We start from the raw sequence: 15,248 nt of genomic DNA on the forward strand, positions 1-15,248 counted from the left end.
TGATCCCAGCAGCTCATACCGTGGAATGTGCTAGCTTCACAACAATTGTATTCAACATTAGCAAGTGAGCCTTCCATGACTTGTGATAATAAATCCTCTTTTTTCCCATTTACAGGATATAAACATCCCTGGCCAAGCCAGTACTTATTGCCCATCACTAGTTGCCCTTGGGAAGATGGGGGTGAACTTACTGATCATACTTTTAAGCCTACATCATTAAGGTACAATATAACAGCAAGGGATCCAGCATCGAACCCTGTGGTACTGCAGTGGACATATACTTCCAGTCAGAAAAACATCCTTCGATCATTACCCTCAGCTTGCTGCCCCTAAGCTGATCTCACCCTGTCACCTTAAGATCTCAACAGCCAACTAGAGATTCAGCAAAAGACTGTTACTACTTCTTCTAAGGTATGCCAGCCAGTAAGGCAATTCCAATCACACCAGCAGTCCTTCCTCTGGAACTAGGTCCCTGAGCTGAGGGTTGAGAAATGGAAAGAGAAGTCCCAGCTACTAACAGCTGCTATATATCAGACGCTACAGTTCCTTCACTTGGCAGCACCATTTGCGAGGATCTGGCTGCAGCAGAGAATACCCCTGTACTTCCCAGACTCAGCAGCAAGGTGTGTTGTATGAATGTGTGTCTAGAAAGCTCATGCTTTTATAGATCATTGAGAGAGGATTCGTGGGTTTTGCAGAAAAGTTAGGGAAATGCCTCCAAGTGGGAACATTTCCTGACCAATTTCCATGCCCTTGAACAGGCCCTGAGGGACTTTGATCATGGCCTAATTCTTCAGTTTAAACGTAGCCCACACTTAATTTGCTTCCAGGAACATCATGTGCAGCTGGATGAATCCCAGCAATGATTGAAAAAGTACTCTTAAGTGATTTAGGGGCATCAACTTGAGCATAATCCTGGATTATCTAAAGGCATATCAAACCTTTAACTTCCAATGCATGTTTTAACAGAGGAGTGATGCAGCTAATGACTGTGAATGTAAATCCAATCTTGGCATGCCACACATGCATGTGTCAAACAAACTTTAAATAGACAAAATCAATTGTAATCTCTTGGGGGTTATCTCAGATGATGAACATGGTTGGAAAAAAGACAGCAGCTTGGGCAAGAAACATGATTTGAAGCTCGCCTTTCAAGAATATGTACGCATCAGGGCAAAAGCTTATTCAACCTTGATTTGTGTGTGCTAGTTTAAGAGAGTGTGCTTATGAGTTATGTACTAGCTTGGGTTTGGACACGAATGTGCTTGAAGGTCACAGTCACAAGTCAGCCAATGATTTGCCAGTAAAGACTTGTCTCACTCTGAGTGCTAGATGCCAGCAAGCCAGTCAAAGGAAGCAGGACAAAAGCAGCATGCTCTCATGCAGTGTGCTGCCAATTATATGTTGTTAAAAAAGCCCGGAAAATGAACTTCAATTAACCTGCAAAGCCAAGAATCTCAAAATCAACTGTTCAACTACCAATGTCAACAATAGCAGTGTAAATGGCATTGGAACAGGTGTAACATTCTTCCATCTACTCTTCATGAACTACTCAGATAAGCCCATAAAGATTTTATTTAATTTTTCTCTTTTTAAGAACTCCCTTCTTATTTGATGGTGTTGAACAGTGTGATTTTGCAGGATTTCAATGAATCTTTGACATGTTAAATTTTTGTACCAGTATCTTGTTTTTGTCCGGTAATTACCTTTACCGTAATTCATTGTGTTTTTCTTCTTTACCCGGGATTAGTTGTGTGATCAAATCAACTTTTGCTAATAGTATGATATTTCGTACTGGAGCATGAATTTCAGCCCCTTAAAACTTGTGCCCGTGTATTAGTCGAACCCCTTATTTCAGCTTTAATAAAGCCGTTTTCAAAATTCAACTTATACATGAGTATATATGATAATAAACTCACTTTCTTTCTTAACTTAAGAAGGTCTGGTTAATTTGGCTCCTTTTAAAACATAAATTAATTTGGTCTAAAAGAAAGATCTCCACAAGAGAGCGGATCTTTGTGACATAAACGTATGACTAATCAAGGCGGTGGGGGTCGGGGGTCGGGGGGGAGCTGGTGAATAAAGAAGAGGAGCCAGCTCATCCCTCCTCAGCTGAGTGTTTGACAATTTTGGGTGTCCCATCCTGATCCTTAATAACTTGGAAGACCTTGCCTGAGGTCTGATCATAACACTGCCTAGAACACCTTCTCACCTAGAACTTAACTCTGGCAGAGACAAGAAGGCAGCATGGGTTCGGTGCATCACCACTTCCACTTAATTCAATGCCATCCCTACCTCCTACCTCTGGGAGCACAGGATCCTGTCCTTTGATTCTGTAAACTAAGTGAAGAAAGAGAATGCATTACATTCTCATTGATAAAAATAACTCCTAACTGTTGTTTTAAAAAGCATGCATTAACACTGCACTGTTCTAGTCCTCCAAATCTTTAGGTTACGAAGAAGTGCAATGAGTTTGCTGAACTGTCACATTTATGTCACAAGCATCCTGCTGGTCTTTTAAAAAATTCCTTCCGACCTGGAAAAACACAGCTGAATAAATAGGGATTTGGCAGCTTTCACTCTTTACTCTCACTGAACAAGTTATATCTTTGACTTTACTTTGTGTCTGTTCAGTTAAAAAAAGAATACAGGCAATTTGATTTATATTTTTGTTAATTCCCAGCAAGTCAACTGAAAAAGCTGTTCAATTAATTAAAAATACCTGGAAGATGCTGACTTGTCAGAAATGCTTCATCGCCTGCAAGATCCAAAACGTTTGCATATTCATGCCTTGATGCAGCCACACTGCCTCGTTCTTCTATATTACCATATATGTGGACAGAATCATATGTTCCTTAAAATGTCAAAGAGTAATGTATTATTGATTGTGTTAAGTGTACTAGTTTGGCTTCTGTCATATTTAAAATGATTATAAAAATGAAGTCATTAAAACAATTTGGGAGATCAGTGCTAAAATCATTCATATTAATGGAAATCTGAGAAGAAATCTACCAATCAAATTGAGGATATTAGCCCTGGAGAATCAAAACCTCATAGCATAGACATCCAGGCCATGAAATTCAATTGCATTCAAATTTATCCAGAGTCCATTGCACATGCTAAAAGGTCAAGTAGCAGCAGCACAGGAGATTGGTCATTTGCCTTTATTTGTTTAATAGAGGCAAGCTGTAGTTATTTTTCAGGTCTTAGGCCCATTACCAAACTGATATTAGATCATCTTGAATGACAGTTCTCTCTGGCATACTGTAGCCAAACAAAAAATATTTAAAGTGATTGAGTGATTCAGATCACTACCACTGGCCACTACTCTCTCTGAGCCAAATTCGTTCACAATCCCCATGTGCAGAGTAGATTGCCTCTGCGATGATTACCTATAACTGCAACTTGCCTCTATTAAACAAATGAAGGCAAAGGACCAATCTCCTGTGCGGCTACTACTTGTCCTTTTAGCATGTGCAATGGACACTGTGCTTATACCCAAAACGTCGACTTCTCCACCTCTGCTGCCTGGCTTGCAGTGTCTGGTGTTCTTCCAGCCTCCTGCCTGTCTACTTCGAATTCCAGCACCTGCAGTTTTTTTTGTCTCTAAATGACTACAGGGCATCCACACCAATGCAGTGCACCCCAACACAGAATGAGTAGCAGCATACTATATTGAATACTTCAGCTCCATCTTTCACCTGGAAAAGAAGCATATACAAACAATTTTGAACAATTTTGGGCAAGGCATTTCATCCATTAGATATAGAATAAAGTTCTCCCTGTTCTGACCTACTCTTGTTGGATTGGAAGTTCAGAAATGGTCCAGGAAATTAACAAAATGATTACAATACAGGCTGGTTCAGTTGTGAGTTATTCAAGGTTATTCATGATAGCATTGGTACAAGATCAATTGTTGTACAAACAGTGCTCTTACTGGCCACAACATAAAAATGGTCATCACAGCAGATGAGAGCTTAGCATAGGTAGATTGCTTTTACTTAAAGAAATTTAGAAATTTCTAAGTGTCACCTATTGTGCTAATTATAGCATGAGAAGAGTTATTGTGGCTCATCATTAAAAGCCTCAAGCACTTCAGAGATAGTAAGGTCTCCTCTTTTCCCAATAGAATGTAAGAATGTGCAACTGACTTATACAAAAGGTAGTTCATTTAAGGTTGGCTGCCAACTTAAAAAGGGAGCCAGACTGTTATTTGCTTAGACATGGATTGCTAATTAAATTATTATGTTCTTTTCCTAAATGAGGTAAGAAAAAAAAATAATGCAATCTTAAAAAGTAGTGGCAAAGGAATTGTGATGGAATAATATAAAGATTCTTTATAGAGCAAGCTAATTGATCAAATGAGCTTTTCATATTCTGGAATCTTTTTATATCTTCTTTATGACTGTAATGATGATGGTGACAAGAATAGAGTCTGCTTGCATGTCTGCCTCTTGTATTCTATTTAAAATGCATCAGGGACCCAAAATTCCAGGATTCCTTCTGTCCGTGAGCACAATTGAATAAAAGTTAATGCCGTGACAAAAAAGGAGATATTAAGAATGCTTATATAAAAACAGATTGTTAATAGTATATGGGAGTAGGTACAATTTTAAAAATGTTAAGTTTCACATATGATCACACCACAGTAATCATACAGCACAACTTTATTAAATCCATACTTTGCAAATTGAATGGCTGAATATGTAATATCATGACTGTATTTATTATGTCCTAATAAAAAAGATTACATAAAAGATGCTTCTCAAGTAGCTATAGTTTGTGAGCCAACTTGCTTTGATATAATCCATCCTAACTTCAAGTTATTTCTGAACAATATATTTACAAGACTATAACAAGGACATATGGTGTGTAGTAGTAACAGCATTGGACTAGTAATTCAATACCCATGCTAACATTCTGAAGGTATAGGTTCAAATCCCAAAGTTCAATTAATAAATCTTGAATATAAATTTAGACTTGATATTGATGACCATGATAACTATCATTGATGGTAAATATTCTTCTGGTTCTCTAGTGTCCTTTAGGGAACAAAATCTGTCATCCTTACCCAGTCTGGTCTACATATGACTTTAAACCCACAGTAATGTAATTGACTCTTTACTGCCCTGTTGCTGTTCAAGGACAATTAGGGATGGAAAAAAATGCTGGCCTTGTCAATGACACTACATCCCATGAAAAAAATAAAAACAAAATTGGATAATGCATACATTTCAAGGAACTTTTTGCATTATTCAGTAGAAAGACTTTGTCATTAACAATCTCCATTACCATGCCTTACTCTGTGAATGGTAGTGATGCCTTCAGCAACTGAATAATGTACTTTATCTGTCTACAATAGAAATAATAACTCATTTGAAATTTTAAAATATTTTATGCAGAGAAAGGTACTCTGAACAAATTACCACAAACCAGCTGTGGCTTATTATCAATGGGAAGAATAATTTATACTAGATGGGAAAAGAGTGCTGTTTGGTCGGTAACTTGATTACTGAGGTTGAACTGTAAGAAGGACCCATATGTTTTGCTCACCACTCAACTTTGGTGCCAAAATGGGTCCTATCAAAACTACCCTGTAGAACACTGGTTATCCAAATTAGTTTCATTGCTCACTCTACGTTGTGCATCCTCATGAAAATAATCATAATAAATAATCATAAAATTATCATTAAGACCATTACATTGGACCTGAAAAGTGTTCATTCCACCTCCAATCACATTTGAAGTGTAAGGCAGCTAAAAAAAATCAGTAATAGATGAAGTTCGGCATTTCACACTGCTACTATTAGTTCACAACTAATGTGGTCTTTTCCTCTAATAGGATGCTGCATCAAGCCAAAAAGATTATTCTGTTTACCGTACAAATGAGCAATGTGAAAAATTAATTTCAATGCTGATGCAGTGATTGCTAGGTTGTCTCAAACAGCATGTCCCTTAGCTGTTAATAATATGCAGAGTACTGACTGTACTCAACCAGGCCAAACTTTCAAAAGATAAAAACATGAGACTTAGGAGCAGGAGAAGGCCGTTGGCCTTTCGAGTATAGTCCATTGTTTAATAAGATCATGAGGAATCTGGTTTTGATTTTATTTCTACTTGACTGTTCTTACCCCATAATTCTTAATTCCCTTGGATATTAAAAATATCGAATATTTTTTTAACTTATTCACTCATGGGATGTGTGTTGCTGGCTGGGCCAGTATCTATTGCCTGTCCCTTATTGTCCTTGAGAAGGTGGTGGTGAGCTGCCTTCCTAAATCGTTACAGTCCACATGCTGTAAATGGACCCACAATGTCCTTTGGGAGACAATTTCAGAATTTTGACCAGCAACACTGAAGAACGGTGATATATTTCCTGCTCAAGGTGGTGAGTGGCCTGGAGGGGTACTTGCAGGTGTTCCCTTGCTGCCTTTGTCCTTCTAGATGGAAGTGTGTTTGGAAGGTGCTATCTGAGGATCTTTGTTGAATTTCTGCAATGCACAGTTGTAAATTGTACACACTGCAGCAGGTTGATGGGGGAGGGAGTTGATATTTGGGGAGGGGAACATGCCAGCAATAGTACTGAAGAACTATACACCAAAAGTAGGTATACTTCTGGCCAAGCTATTCCAGTACAGCGACAACATTCAGCATATACCCAGTATCAACCTGGTAATGTGGACAATTATTAAATTACATCCTGTATATAATAAGTCAAGACAAATCCATCATTATCAATTACCACCCTATCAGTCCACACTTGATCACTGGCATACTAATAGAAAGGCTCATAAGTGGTACTTGCTCAGCAATAACTGGCTAATTGATGCCCAGTTTGGCTTCCTCCAGGGTCGTTTGGCTCTTGACTTTATTACATCCTTGATCCAACCTGGACACAACAGCTGAGTTCCAAAGGTGAACTAAGTGTGACTATTAAAGGAAATTGAGGGGGTAAAGCTCTCTGCTGATTGGTAGATAGGAAGATGGTTGTGACTGTTGAAGGTCAGTCATTTCAGCTCCAGGAATCTCTTCAGGAGTTCCTTGGTGTAGTGACCTAGGCCCAACCATCTTCAACTTCTTCATTAATGGCCTTCCCTCCATCATAAGCTCAGAAGTAGGCATATTCATTTATTGTTGCACAATGTTCAAAACCAATCATGATATCTCAGATACTGAGGCAGTTTGTGTCCATAAAGCAAAATCTGGACAAGATCCAAGCTTGGACTGAGAAGTACCAAGTAACATTAGCCCAGTGGTGCCCAACAATGACCTCTCCAGCAAGGAAGATCTAATCCTTACCTCTTAATTTTCAATCACTGGTCCACTGTCAGCATTCTGAGGATTACCATTGACCAGAATTTGAAGTGGACTAGCCATATAAATACAGTAATTACATGAGAAGGTCAGAGGATCAGAATCATGCAGTGAATTATTTAGCACTTGACTCCCCAAAACATTTCCATTATCTGCAAGATACAAGTAGGATTAGGATGGAATACCTCCCACTTGCCTGGCTCTACAACAACACTCAAGAAGCTTGACACCTTCCAGGACAAACATCTTGCTTGATTATAATCACATCCACTGCTGTCAACACTCACATACTTTACTATTGATGCATAGTGACAGCACTGTGTACCATCAACATATACTATAGTAACTCACCAAGGCTCCTCCAACAGCACCTTCCAATGGGAAGTATGGGAGCATCACCACCATCAACAATATCACCTCCAAGGAGGTGACTTGGAAATACGTCAGCATCCCTTTACTGACATTGGAACAAAACTTCCTTTCTTGCAGCACAACAGGATTTCCTAACCATGGCAACATGACGACTGGAGGAAGAGCGCCTCATCTACCGCCTAGGAACCCTCCAACCACAAGGGATGAATACAGATTTCTCCAGCTTCCTCATTTCCCCTCCCCCCACCTTATCTCAATCCCAACCCTCGGACTCAGCACTGCCTTCTTGACCTGCAATCTTCTTCCCGACCTCTCCGCCCCCACCCCTCTCCGGCCTATCACCTTTAGCTGAACCTCCTTCCACCTATCGCATTCCCAACGCCCCTCCCCCAAGTCCCTCCTCCCTATCTTTTATCTTAGCCTGCTTGGCACGCCCTCCTCATTCCTGAAGAAGGGCTTATGCCCAAAACGTCGACTCTCCTGCTCCTTTGATGCTGCCTGACCTGCTGCGCTTTTCCAGCAACACATTTTTCAGCTCTCATCTCCAGCATCTGCAGTCCTCATTTTCTACTAGGATTTCCTACATTCCAAGAACGCACTCATTCAGGAAACCAACAACCACCACATTGTCAAGGCATTTAGAAATGGGCAATAAATGCTGGGCTAGCCAGCAATGTACCTGAAGGAATTTAAAGGAAAGAAAATTAGCATTTGGTTTCCAGATCTGTGCCGCTCTCCTTTTTTGAATAAAGGGTTACATTTGCTATTTTGTAATCCACTAGAAAAAGTCCAGAATGGAAGGAATTTTGGAAGATTATGACCAATGCATCTGTTATCTGTGTTTCCACTACTTGTCAGATGCTGGAATGGAGGCCATCCAGTCCTGGGGACTTGTCAGTCTTTAGGATATAATGTCTTACGTTAAATTTGATTCAGTAAACAGACAGTGTTTATTGAACAATCCCGAAGATGTTAAGAAATACAACCAAATTAATATTATCTGTCAGACTCAAAATGTGGCTCACTTATGGTTGATAAAACTCCATTTACTCATACACAGATACCTCTGCAGGTAGAACAAACATGTACAGGCATTGCATTTTTTTTTCTGCATTAAACAAAGGTTCGGAGGACATTAGCTCTACGGTGCATTCTCCATGGTAACACATTGGCAACTCAATGTTGGCTCTGAACCAATCAGCAACCCTTTTATCATTGAGTGTAATTTGTTGCTCCCTTTACAAATTTACCAATCTAGTATCTATCTTCATGAATGCAAGAAACATTTTGGCAATGTCATTTTTTCAGCAATAGAAATATGTCTCATTATAGTTTATATTAATTGAAGACTCTGGTGCAGACCTTTAGGTTTAGCACTGAATTACCCTGATAAACGATGATGGGCTCAACATGCTGATTTTCCCTGGAACAGGCCTCGTGACCTGATGGCTGCTTTCTGCTTCCTTCCTGCTGAATTTCATTGATGTACAATGGCCTTTCATGTTGTCTCTTGTTTGCACCTAAATAATGAACGTTAATATAAGTTGAAGACTCAGGGTTGAATTTGATCAAAAATTGTCAAGTTCATGGAGCATTTTTCTCCATTAGCCTAGCGAGATTTCTTAAGTTATTCTTCAAAATGAAGCTTATTAGTTACATACAAGACCTTGATGCCTCCCCATTCATGCTCTTTTGAACTCACTGGCAGTGGGAATACTCACCACTCTGGGATTTCATCTGCTGCAGCCATTTTTAAACCCCTGCTGTGCATCATATCAGTCACTGCCAGCAAGGAACTGCTCTTCACAGTCACAGTGTCACAAGAATTGCCCTGGACACAACCTACAGAGGCCATTCAGGAGGCTAGAAGAACACAGCAAGCCAGGCAGCATCAGGAGGTGGAGAAGTTGGTGTTTCGGTATAACACTTCTTCAGGAATGGAGGTGGGGTTTGGTGGAGTTGCAGATCTTTATCTGCAGCTCTTCCTACCCCCACCTCCATTCTTGAAGAATGGTTACACCCAAAATGTCGCCTTCTCCACCTCCTGATGCTGCCTGGCTTGCTATTTTCTTTCAGCCTCCTGCCTGTCTACTCTGGATTCCAGCATCTGCCATTTCTTTTGGCCGACACAGAGGCCATTCAGCATCTGGTTTGCTGACTGGGACTTACAGATCCTGCTAGACAGAGTGGCTAAGAGGAGCACCATTGTCTTTCCTCAGTGCACCATCTAACTCAGTCCCTCCCTTTGACTCATTCCAGGAGAATAGGCTGGAAAGAGCCAAGACAGGTGGTGACATAGTTGATATTTGTTTCCTCACTTCCTGCAGGGTGAAAATCCTTAACCTAGTAGGAGAGGACCATGACCACTCATCCGTGATATCAGGATCTCCATGCCACAGCAGCCAAGTGAGATTAATTGTCAAGTGTTGTGCTGCTGCCCTATTACTGCCACTGTGAATATATTCTTAATATGCCTGAGGCTGGGTTTTTTGATTCTGGATTAGTGGTGCTGGAAGAGTACAGCAGTTCAGGCAGCATCCAAGGAGCAGCAAAATCGACATTTCGGGCAAAAGCCCTTCATCAGGAATAAAGGCAGAGAGCCTGAAGCATGGAAAGATAAGCTAGAGGAGGGTGGGGATGGGGAGAAAGTAGCATAGAGTAAAATAGGTGAGTGGGGGAGGGGATGAAGGTGATAGGTCAGGGAGGAGAGGGTGGAGTGGATAGGTGGAAAAGGAGATAGGCAGGTAGGACAAGTCCGGACAAGTCACTGGGACAGTGCTGAGCTGGAAGTTTGGAACTAGGATGATTTTTGAGCCAATGCTGCATACAAGTCCCATTTTTCATTAGGAAAGCCTGGATAAGCACTGTGTGATACCTTATAAACAGTACTATCAAGTATACAAAAAATGTTTAATAGCTTCAGTACCTAAAAGATGACGTGGTGTGGATGAGGCTCTATTTGTTGCACTGTCAACATTTGCATACTCATCAGCTGAAACATTTTCACTGATTTGTCCTTTTGAATTGTTAGGAGGCAATGTCTTGACACGATATCCTTCATGAAACAAAACAATGATTAATTATATATTAAATTAAGAACTTCTCCCCTCATTCAGGGTTTTGCTTGCATCAAATATGAAGCAATTAAAAGTTTGTTTAATTTACATTGAAATATCCACAAATGGAATTTATAGACACAGCAAGAGGAGCCAACCATCAATAGGAAAGGAGTAAAAAGAAATTTCCTCACAAAGGACTGGTGAATCATTGGAAATCTCTACTTTGAGGACTAGATATGCTGAGTCATTGAATGCATTCAAAACAAAGAATTTCTGGGCATGAAGGAAATCAAGGATATAGAAACCTAAGTACAGGAGTTGGCCATTTCAACCCCTCGAGGCTATTCCTCCACTCAGTGAGATTATGGCTGATCTGTGGCCTAACTCGGTAAATCTGTTTTTAGCCATAGCTCTGTGTATTTGCTTAAAAAAATTTAACAAAGTTAACAAAAATACAGGGAATTGGTCAGGAAAATCAAGTTGATGCGGACAACAGGGTGGCTCAGTGGTTAGCACTGCTGCCTCACAGCATCAGGGACCTGGGTTTGATTCCAGCCTTGGGTGACTGTGTGGAGTTTGCACATTCTCCTCGTGTCTGCGTGGATTTCCTCCGGGCGCTCTGGTTTCCTTCCATAGTCCAAAGATGTGCAGGTCAGGTGAATTGACCATGCTAAATTGCCTATTGTGTTCAGGGATGTATAGGTTAGGTGCATTAGTCATGGGAAATGTAGAGTAATATGGTAGGGGAATGGGTTTGGGTGGGATACTCTTCAGAGGGTTGGTGTGGACTTGTTGGGCCAAATGACCTGTTTCCACAGTGTAGGGATTCTATGATTTAGCCATGACATTATTGAATGGCAGAACAGGCTGAAAGTGTGAAAAGGCACACTCCACTCCTAATTTGCATTCTAATTATGGACTAGGAGTTTCCTTGGAACTAACTTGACACGGAGTTGGGAACACCAGGACCTGCAAGTTCCCCTCCAAATCACATACTATCCTGCACAAATCACACACTATTCTGTCAAAATCACATACCATCTTGACTTGAAAATAAATCTTTGCTCCTTACGGATGTTAAGTCAAAATCCTAAAGCTTCCTCCTAAAAGCACTGTAACTGACCATATTGCAATTATACCACCTTTTTACAGGACCATTAGTGATGGGCAATAAATGCTTGCCTAGCCAGTGAGGTCTTCATCCAACAATTAAATTTTATAAAAAGGTGTAGTGAAACTTAATTCTCTTCTTTGGGAAATATTAAAAACAAAGATGATCTGCAAAAAGCTTGCTTTTGTTCTGTTTTCTAAACCCTATTCATTTCATAATTCACTGATATCAATCAAGGTTGTCTCCTTGGAGTTTGTATACTGAAACACAGATATCAATAATGGCTGTCTAGATTAGAGTGGTGCTGGAAAAGTGCAGCAAGTCAGGTACCATCCGAGGAGCAGGAAGATCGACGTTTCGGGCAAAAGTCCTTCATCAGGAATGAAGCATATGATTGGACATTTACCAAAACTGTTTCTGGCATCAAGGTATAGACAAGGAGAAATGGATCTTAAAACAAGAACTGGAAAGCACTTTCTCTGCCTGTCTCTCTCTGTCTCTCTCAACTCATCTGAAACTTCGCTACTGCAAAAGAAACAAAAGAATAATCAGGATTTGGGTAATTCTCACAACTCAAAGATTCTAAGAACTATAAATTGCAATGTCTGTACTTTCCTGCCTCCGCTAGATACCTTGCCCCTCTCCTTCATCAGCTTCTTACCTGTGTTTTTGTGTGTTTTATATAACATTTCTTTCACTTAAGAAAAATTTGAAATTTATTGGTGCCTTCATTTAGATCCAGTTAATTTTAATTGAAGTGTGATAGTCACGTTTAAAGTAATAAAATATTTATGGCAATCAACCAAGAGGGGTTTAAAAGAGAAGTACTGATCACTCTTGTTGTCATACTTTATACAAATTACTGAGTGCGTTTTCCTATAGACCAATAGGGTCTACATTCTAAAACTGAATGTGAAACATTTGCCTAGAAGGTGATGTGATGCTATGTCAACACAGTTTTTGACTTGTTCCAACATAGTGATTCCACAAACCCAAGTTTAACACAGATTTGATTTGCTTGGTCATTAATTTTGCCCAATGCAGCCCTGCCTTCTTGCGATTAAGGACAGAAATACGATCTCTGCTCTGTAACTGAGTATGAATGTATTAAAAACCTGTCTCACTTCCTTTTTTAGCAGACTGTAAAGATGCTTGCCATTATTTTCATAAAGTTTTGTACAAAAGCAACAAGAGTATGGTGAATATCATCATCAGTCAAAAAGTGTGGTGCTGGAACAACACAACCAGTCAGGCAGCATCCGAGGAGCAGGAGAGCCGATGTTTGATGAAGAGGTTATGCTCGAAACATCAACTCTCCTGCTCCTTGAATGCTGCCTGAACAGCTGTGCTTTTCCAGCACCACACTTACTGATTCTGATCTCCAGCATCTGCAGTGCTCACTTTCTCCTGAATATCATCACCCTAGCATCCCTACTGTCAACACCTAACTGAATTCTGAGGATTCAGGTTCTGTACTAACACAATTATTGATAACTAGAGTATAACTAAAACTATCACACCAGATGACAATGTACATTCCTGGTGTAAAGATTGAGTGCTTAGCTATCACATGGCGACAGATATTAAACAATTCGATCCCACTTCCATCAGAGACCTGGTCCACTCTTTGGCAAGTCACATTTGATTGCAGTATGTCACATTTCCCATCTCCTCCCAGCACAGATTATAATCTGTTCACACTTTGTTGCCCCACTAATTTACACTTGCGACACTTCATAATGCATTGAAGTAAATTCCGCCCTATCACCTTTAAATCTCTCAAAGACCTCACTCACATTCACATTTGAACTCTCTATTTGGGGGATACGTAGACATCTCAGTGCATATGTGAGTTTTTGGCTGAAGAATTCCCAACCTGTAAATCTTTCAATGCTTATCGTTTACAATGAAAATACCTTCATTATCAAAAAGATATTTAAAGAGATGCTTGTTTCTTTGCAGCAGAGAAGAATATGAGGCACAGGCCATTTCTGCCACGCATAATAGCACATTCAAAATGTCTTCTGGCACATTGTTCTGAAATGTTTGGCTAAAAGTCAATTTTGCTTCTTAAATACCTTCATTATTGGAATGGGCTCCTTCAAGTTCAGGTATTATAGACAATTTGCCATGTTCCTTGGATAAGTTCTTATCTCCTTAAGAAAACCATAAAAAGCAATTTAGTTAGCATTCTCAAATTAAAAAGCATTCTGTACTTTTAAAAGTAGTCCTCAGTAATATAAAATACAGCCATATATGAAATAAAATGAAACTGGACAGACAACCTGGCATCGACCTAGGCATCAGAAAAGCCAATGGTAAAAAGAGCCCTGTCAACCCTGCAAAGTCCTCCTCATCAACAACTCAAAAGATTCTTTGTCCTTGTGGGGGCTAGTGCCAAAATTGGAACAGTTGTCTCATGGATTAGCCTTACGTAGTCATACTCATGGAGTCATACCTTACAATGTCCCAGACACCCCCATCACCATCCATGGACATGTCGCATCCAGCAGAGGGGAACAGTGGTAAAACATCAGGAGGTTGTTGCCCTGAGAGTTCTCAACGTTAACTACAAAAGTAATTGCTGGGCCTCTTGCTGAGATATTTGTACCATCGATAGTCACAGGTGAGGTGCCGGAAGACTGGAGGTCGGCAAACGTGGTACCACTGTTTAAGAAGGGCGGTAAAGACAAGCCAGGGAACTATAGACCAATGAGCCTGACCTCGGTGGTGGGCAGGTTGTTGGAGGGAATCCTGAGGGACAGGATGTACATGTATTTGGAAAGGCAAGGACTGATTCGGGATAGTCAACATGGCTTTGTGCATGGGAAATCATGTCTCACAAACTTGATTGAATTTTTTGAAGAAGTAACAAAGAAGATTGATGAGGGCAGAGCAGTAGATGTGATCTATATGGACTTCAGTAAGGCATTCGACAAGGTTCCCCATGGGACTCTGATTAGCAAGGTTAGCTCTCATGGAATACAGGGAGAACTACTATTTGTATACAGAACTGGCTCAAAGGTAGAAGACAGAGGGTGGTGATGGAGTGTTGTTTTTCAGACTGGAGGCCTGTGACCAGTGGAGTGCCACAAGGATCGGTGCTGGGTCCACTACTTTTCATCATTTATATAAATGATTTGGATGCGAGTATAAGAGGTACAGTTAGTATGTTTGCAGATGACACCAAACTTGGAGGTGTAGTGGACAGCGAAGAGGGTTACCTTAGATTACAACAGGACCTTGACCAGATAGACCAATGGGCTGAGAAGTGGCAGATGGAGTTTAATTCAGATAAATGCGAGGTGCTGCATTTTGGGAAAGCAAATCTTAGCAAGACTTATACACTTAATGGTAAGCTCCTAGTGCAGGTTGCTGAACAAAGAGACCTT

General features: G+C 40.3%; 1 protein-coding gene across 1 annotated transcript in view; it reads right to left on the reverse strand.

Moving 5' to 3' along the window:
- Nucleotides 1–15,248, reverse strand: part of LOC122554997 (uncharacterized) — an 86,559-nt gene that overhangs the window by 11,140 nt on the left and 60,171 nt on the right. The window contains exons 8-11 of the mRNA XM_087990105.1: nt 13,935–14,012; nt 10,613–10,741; nt 9,072–9,206; nt 2,723–2,854 (exon numbers count right to left, since the gene is read on the reverse strand). Of these exons, the coding sequence (XP_087846231.1) occupies nt 2,723–2,854; nt 9,072–9,206; nt 10,613–10,741; nt 13,935–14,012 (474 nt within the window). The remainder of the gene's footprint in view (nt 1–2,722; nt 2,855–9,071; nt 9,207–10,612; nt 10,742–13,934; nt 14,013–15,248) is intronic.

The sequence above is a fragment of the Chiloscyllium plagiosum genome, unplaced genomic scaffold, assembly GCF_037043375.1.
Source record: "Chiloscyllium plagiosum isolate Xiang-an unplaced genomic scaffold, Cpla_swu_hap1 HiC_scaffold_1, whole genome shotgun sequence".
Taxonomy (NCBI): domain Eukaryota; kingdom Metazoa; phylum Chordata; class Chondrichthyes; order Orectolobiformes; family Hemiscylliidae; genus Chiloscyllium; species Chiloscyllium plagiosum.